This window comes from Arachis hypogaea, chromosome 6, assembly GCF_003086295.3.
Source record: "Arachis hypogaea cultivar Tifrunner chromosome 6, arahy.Tifrunner.gnm2.J5K5, whole genome shotgun sequence".
NCBI lineage: Eukaryota > Viridiplantae > Streptophyta > Magnoliopsida > Fabales > Fabaceae > Arachis > Arachis hypogaea.
This window is the reverse complement of record NC_092041.1, coordinates 77,460,750-77,468,105: the sequence shown is the minus strand read 5'-3', so window position 1 is coordinate 77,468,105 and position 7,356 is coordinate 77,460,750. Positions and strand designations below refer to the sequence as shown.

Genomic DNA, 7,356 nt, shown 5'->3' with positions numbered 1-7,356 from the left:
TTTGTATGCATATAACATTTTTAAAAAACAAAATGTCGTAATTATGCCTCTAAAATCATTTTGACATGCTTCATTTTTAATGCAAAAATATGCAAATCGTCGTTGAAACCTCTCTTTCAATATTCTCTTTCTTTCGTCCTTATTTCAAAGAAAATGTCAAAATCAAATCATTTGGATCCTCACTCATTGAACTGAAGCATCAAGTGGGAGGCAAAGTGGTCCCGTAATATAGAAGAAAACAAAACAAAACATTCTCAATTACATTCAGCATATATTACATGACAAAGGACTTGACAGTTATATTGATGACACATGATCTAAACTCTACACACAGTCAAACACCACACCATATCAGAGTAGTATATGGTCAAATGAAAATCCTAGCAGCGAGTGCTGCAATATTAGCAAGCCATCGGCTATCAACAAAAAGTAAAATTCCCAAAGGAGAAGAGCTTCTTTTGGCCTCTACGTAGCAGGTACTAGGGCCTATGGTTCATTTTTAAGAAGCATCAGTCATAACAGCATCGCTTTTCAGCTTTGAAAGCCAGGCATTGTGTAAAGACGAGTATACATGCATTTTCTCATCTTTTGGACTTCCTTACATTCTGGCCCTCAACCCTGGCTTCCCCTAACCTTGATTTTAGACCATTGCCCTGAACTAGAGGAGGTCTCTCATGGAAGCTGTTTGTGAGGTCTCGTGATGGCCAGGGCTGTGAAAATTGTCGAGTTGGACTGGCATAACCTCTGGAAGATACGGGCCGGGAACCAGCCAAGATTTGATCCCTTAGGCCTTTTACTGATTTATAGCCTTGCATTTCATCAGCATAACCTTTTCCTTGAGCTTGCTTCTCTAGTTCATAAAACCTGTCCCAGTCTACTCCATCTCCTGAATTTTGAAGCTTCTCAGGTTGGACTACCCGTTCTACTCCATCTGATATACTCCTTTGCAGAGATGTGCTTCTTCTTGAAGCTCTCACAGTAGTAGACCTCCCTTTAACTTCTTCCTCAATTGGATATCTTCTTGGATCAAATCTGCCATCAGAAGGGTAGTTCCACTTAAAGCTCTTGTTGTTGTCCATGTTTAGCTCTATAGAATGTAGATCACTTTCAGCAGATTCTTCCTCACATTCTACTCCATCGTCAACCTCTCCACCATCATCTTCTATATCTTCGGTATGATGGGAACTGAATCGGCTTTTGCCCAGATATGCAGCAATTTCGTCATCAATCAAGTGACTGGAACTGCGTCCTTTTTCTCTAACTTGTTTGTTTCCCAAAAAGGCTTCAAGTTGACTCCTGAGCTTATGAACAGCTGCATTCTTATCCTCAAGCTGATATTTTGCCTCAGAGAGTTTCTTCTGAGCTCTCTCCTCACGCAACATAACAGTTAATTGCAACATTTCCTTTTCTTTCTCTGCATCTTCACAAAGTTTTGTTGACAATTTCTTTTGTTTATCTATCTCGGATTTATCTTCACTAACATCTCTTGATAACTCATCACATACTTGTTCAATAATTTCTCTTGATCTCTTCTCACTTTCTAGTTCCTTCACCACCTTAAGAAGGGAAGTTTTGGTCTCAGCCAGTTCTCTCCCAAGCTTCTTGTTCAAGCTTTCAAACCGTCTCCTAAGCTTCCTCTCTACATCAAGCTCGCCTGCAACAGATTCAATTGCAGCCTCAACAATTTCTTGCTCCTTGCTCTTCCAAGCAGCTTTTTCTTCAGCGAAACACTTCATCAAGTAACTTATCTCGTTTTGATCCGAGCGCTGTTCCTGGATTAGCTGATTGACCTGCAGCCGAGCCCTCTCCAGCTCAGTATGTAAAGCTGAAATAAGCGACATACTGGAGGAAGGGCGATCTTCATGTCCCCACATGCGGTTTATAATTTTGAGCAGTTCTTTGGATGTTGTTAAAGCATTACTAACATCTTTTAAACGTGTTTTAACTCCAACAATAGATGAAGCAGGAGTCTGTGCTCGAGATCTGGTTTCAATCTGCAAGAAAACCAAGATGCATCTATAAGATAAAAAAGTGAACACCACATATTATTCTGCAGAATTTTTAATTCTCAAAAAGCTAAGTTAAATTATCTTAGGGCATACATAATGCTTGCAATTGTCTATTCAAATAGGCATGTGCAAGACAGGGTGTTTTATGCCAAGGGTACAGTCCAAATAGTATATAAACCATAAAGAATAGCTTCCATCCAAAGTAACAAAAAAAAAAAAAAAAGAACTACAAATTAACTTTGATGCGTTGTTTGACCATGTCACCGTACTGATGAATAGAGAAGAGGAGGGTTCACTAGCATGCTATAATTTTTTAAAACATAAATATCATGAAGAGATATTGCTGATCTATCAGAAAATCCACAGTAAAACTAGGAGATGTAATAAAATAGAGTTGAAGGTAGGTCATCACTCATCAACAAGGTACCATCTGCATAAAATCATTGGCACCTGCCCAGAATATTAATATGGTAAGTTTGTAACCAGTAAAATTGTTTTATGCTCTGAAAAAAGGGGTGTACTATGCTCCTAAATTGACGAGGCATCAGTCATTACATGGCAGAGCCCAGAGAGATAAATGTCAAGACATTAAGACAAAATTAAAACAATATCCAAAGTAAGAAATGAAAAATGTAACTTAATTTCGATATTTAATTTGGTGATTTGGGCAGTCCAGTACAGAAACTAAACATGAGTTCAGCTTAATCACAATTCACATGTCGTGATGCAATTGTATTATTCATTTAGATTTAGCAATCCCATGGAACTATTAATGAACTGGATGCATCAAATTAATGCACAATTGCGTCACTGCTAGGATTTAGGGAGTAAAAAACATTTAAGACAAGAGAACCACATCATAATTTGGTACAAAGATACCTCCATGAGACTGGCATTGCTAAGGGAATCCAAAGGGCCAACATGGTGCTCTGAAAGCCTAGGTGGCCTCTGAGGAACAGATGGAGTTCTCCTATGGCGGCTACCAGTTGCAGATTGATCCATTCTCTACCCAAAAATAAATAAATAAACAAGCAAATCACAAACTTCGTAAGAATAAATTAAATATATAATGACAAGATAGTAGCCATTTAATGCTACTCTGGTCTCTGAACATGCTCCACATGTAATTACGTTCAAGATAGCAAGAACAAATAAATGAATAAATAAACAAAAGAGTATTCAGTATTCACCTCGGATACAGGACTGTGCGATGGATCAGACAGGTGAGGAGGCAAAGAACCAGAACGCATGGACCTCGCAATCTTTTCTCTCGCTCTGAGTTCTTTCTTCAGCTTCGAATCTCCCTGCTGCATTTCCCTCACGCTCGGCGAAGGGATCTCGTTCATCTCCCACAGCGTCGCCGCCAGCTTCCTCGCTGACACCGGTGCTTGCTTCGCCTTCACTCCTCCCCCGCCGGCCTGCGACGGCGGGTACTTAGGGGAGTCGAGTGCACGAAAAGTCGATGCCGCCGGAGATCTCGACGCCAAGAGCTTCCAGGTTGGGACGGGGGTGGTGGATCCGCCTCTCTTGCCGACGAGTATGGCCCTCTTGAACCTGTAGTTATGGAGCACGGAGGAGGATGACGACGCCGATGACGAGCAACCTCGTTTTCTGATCTTACCAGGTATCATCATCATGTCCACGTTTCGGTTCTGCCTCGGCATCACGAACCCTTAATTAGTAATTACCATGCGAAAACGGTGTCGTTTTTGGTGGTTTTCCCCTTCCTCCTCTTCTTCCTACTTTTTAGTTTCTTTGTTTCCGAGACTGTTTTGCGTGGGTTAGTACTTACTGAGTAATAGTAGCTTAAGCTTAGTGCGCTAGATTTGATGAGCGCAGCAATAGAGAGAGAGAGAGGGTGGGGAGCGATCCTACGCGGCCAAGGCTATGGTGTTCTGGACACGTGCCGGGATATGAGTGGTGGAATGTGACCGCGTCGGAATCCGATGTGGGTTGATGGCGGAGAAAGGGTATGGTATTATTACGGTGACAACATGTATGCTGCTTTTGGCAGTTGGCATCCCTTAACTCAACGCACAACTTTGACTTTGACCCTTCATAGTGAGTGAGTTAGTGACCTGGCTCTTCTGTTGAGGTTTAGGAATATAGAGTTTGATTAGACTGTAGCCTAGACTTTTTTATGGACTTTTTATTTCGGAAAATTAAAAAAAAATACTAAGTGATCATTTAAATTTATTACTTTTTGTTATTATTTAGTTATTAATTTAATTTTTTAATTTAATAATTTAGTAATATATTTTATTTTATATTTTAAATTAATGATAAAAAATAATAAATTTTAATAATTTTTTAATATTTTTATAAAAAAAAAAGCATAATAGCACGATCACCGTCCTTGATTTCTTGGAGTTACGAAGGGCATGCAAATTACAGCATGCACGAAAAATAGATATTTCTATTGGTGTCAAGAATATAAACAGAGACGCATTTTAAGGTATATTTTAATTTTAATATTTTTTTTACTAGACAAGAAAGAAAAAAATAAAGAAAAGACAAATTCAAATTAATTGGCCGAGTTTATATTTAGGTTTATTAGATATTGAAATTGATTCTAGAACTGAATCCATTCAAATAAATATTCACATAAAAAATGGTTTTTTTGCCATAAAATTTGTTATATTATTTGTGCATTTTTGAAATAAAATAATAGAGAATTTTTAATTCTAATCAATGATTTTTAATATATGCTTTGTCAAATTTTACTTCAAAATATCGTTATCAAACATCTTCCGATTCATTAAAAAAAACATTAAAATAGTCTGTTTTGTCAATTACCTCCTAAAATTTATTATTCTAAACTAAACATAAACATTTAAAAATGATATACTATTCAGTAAAAAAAACACTGCAAATTTTTACTTTTTTACTGTAATCTTTCAACCAATATCCATTAATTATGAAGAATACAACCAAAATTAAAATAACTAATAAGTATAAAATAGTTAGCATCACAATTCAATTTAAAAAAAATTCAATACAAATAAAGTGAGAAAGCATATAAGGATTGGTACATAGTAAAAATGGTGTGTAGCTTCTTTATTGAGTTAGGAATTATCTTATTAGTATTCCAAGAATCATCTAAATTAAATAACCTGCTTCCCTAAATCCACCAGATAGTCGAAAAGAAAATAAAAGCATCTCCACTCCTAGCAACTCTATAAAGTTAACCACGTGAATCTGAGTGATCTAATACAAGCATAAAATATTTCAGATTTCTTTGACACTGGGGCACTCTAGGAACAATGAAACATGGTTTTAATATCATCCTGATAGCGATGACAAGTGCTTGATAAAACTATGCAACAACCAAATCTAAACTTCATTGTAGGGACAAGTGGACAACATTGTAAAGATTGAGCCAAATCAAGAACTTATACTTTTCAGGAATATGCAGTTGTCAAACTCACAACTAATTATCATGCTTATCCCAATCAAATTTTTTTTTTGACTCGCCAACTATATCCACTCCTAATTGAGTATAGCCTAGATGATGCCACACACTAAGACCAACCAACACTCTTCCCAATATTCAAATTCAGATTATAAGCATCCAAATGTTGCCTGACTTCTATTGGCATGATAGAGAATACATCATGGAGATTCTACTGGCCACTTTATCAAACGTCTTTAATAATTAAATCAGAATTAAATATAGAGAAAAAGTTTAAACAACCTCTAACAATTACATCAAAAACAATTAAGCTCTCATAAAATATTAAATCCCTGTGCAACCCCCTAACAATTAACTCCATGAAACAAGTTAACTCTTCCGTCAATAGTTTATCTTCAAATTTAACAAAGTATATCTACGTGACACGTTAAGTGCCAACTTGGACTGACAAATATCCTGCTCACCTAACTTTGCTCCTAGTAATTTCACTAAAACTACGTCATTTGATAGATTGGGAGAGAATGTAAAATGAACCTTCACTCCTTAATGACAAAAAATTCCTTCTTCGTTCTCTGAAATTACACGGAGCCTTAACCATCTCTGAAATTGTTGTAATGGTTATAAAATCGTTCTTTAAAATAGTCAAAGAGAATGGTTTTGTTTTGTTACTATAGTGTAATGAAAAAATGAATTTCAACAGCAACACTGTAAGAACCGTTGTCTAAGACCATCTAATAGAACAGTTTTAAAGTGTAGCATTTCGACAACGATTTTAATGCGTTTCTTTTGTACAATTCTTTAAACAACAAAAAACAAACCATTGCTTAAAAATAAATCATGGTAATGGTTATAAAACCGTTCTCTAAAATAGTCAAAGAGAACGGTTTTAATTTGTTTCTATAAAATAATGAAAAATTGAATTCAACAGTAATACTACAAAAAACTGTTGTCTAAAACTATCTAAGAGAACGGTTTTAAGGTGTTGCAAAATTTGGCGTTGCTAAAGGCCATATTTGTTGTAATAAAAAGAAGAAAGTTGAGAATTTAGAAAAGGAAAAAGATGGCGGGCTACAAGCAAATTTTGGTAATGGAGCTGGTATCAATATTGGGAAGAAGAAAGTTGTGTTAAGGAAGTATGCTAACAAAAGGAAGAAACATACTAGGCCCAACTTTAGTCCAAGTGGTGGGGTGGTAATGTTAGAGCTACTTCAAGGCCCACTAAAGGTGGAAAAAGTAGTGAAATTAGTGATAGTAAGACCCAATTTGATTTTGGATAAGATAGAAGTGGGCCAACCCGTACTAAAGTTGTTAAGCCCCTTATAGAAGAAGTTGATTATGAAGAAAATAAGGATTATTTGGGCCAGAATTCAATCATTACTATGAGCCCAAATTATTTTGCTTGCTTGGTCCGAAACCAATTGAGAAAGAAAGCAAATATTTTTGCTTCATGCTTCCAACGGTTTTCATTTCCATCATGTGGTGAATTTCAAAATTTTCTTTGCTTGAGTTAATTACCTTGGAAACATGAAAGAGAAAATGTCAAAGTGATTTGATGGCAATTAAGTGTAGCTTACACGCTACTACACAAAGCATGGAGAGTTGCACCTAATTAATTTATTTGTGATAACACTCATAGCTTTTCTTTTTCTACTTTCTTCTCTCTCTACTCTCTCTTCTTCTCCTTTGGTCATTTCAACAGAGAAGGCATGGAAGCTAAAGCTAGCTGCCGAAAGGAAGAAGAAACAAGCAACAAGACCATTATAATGATGGCAAGAAAAAGAAAATAAAAAGTATGTTGTGGCTAAGATTTTTAACCAAGAAAGGTAAGATTTGATGAAGCGATCTCAGCTTCTTCATACCAAAAATGAAAGAGAAGATCTCGGTCAGAGGAAGAAGATCCTTGGAGGGATAGCTTGTCTCTGATTCTGCTCAACC

At 36.3% G+C, this 7,356-nt stretch overlaps 1 protein-coding gene across 1 annotated transcript; it reads right to left on the bottom strand.

Annotated features, from left to right (window-relative positions):
• Window positions 1-204: 204 nt before the first annotated feature.
• Window positions 205-4,123, bottom strand: LOC112696736 (uncharacterized). The gene is made up of 3 exons (XM_025749579.3): window positions 3,200-4,123; window positions 2,889-3,014; window positions 205-1,994 (listed from the first exon to the last, which is right to left on the bottom strand). Exons 1-3 carry the CDS (start codon window positions 3,671-3,673, stop codon window positions 582-584), a joined length of 2,013 nt encoding a protein of 670 aa, XP_025605364.1. The 5' UTR covers window positions 3,674-4,123; the 3' UTR covers window positions 205-581.
• Between the last annotated feature and the right edge of the window lie 3,233 nt (window positions 4,124-7,356).

Bases quoted from the DNA above. Each gene is read 5' to 3' on its own strand.
- LOC112696736 (XM_025749579.3), bottom strand. From the start codon at position 3,673: ATGCCGAGGCAGAACCGAAACGTGGACATGATGATGATACCTGGTAAG. The intron at 3,015-3,199 runs GTGAATACTGAA...ATTTTTGGGTAG, and splicing joins CGCACAGTCCTGTATCCGAG to AGAATGGATCAATCTGCAAC. The intron at 1,995-2,888 runs GTATCTTTGTAC...GTTTTCTTGCAG, and splicing joins GCAATGCCAGTCTCATGGAG to ATTGAAACCAGATCTCGAGC.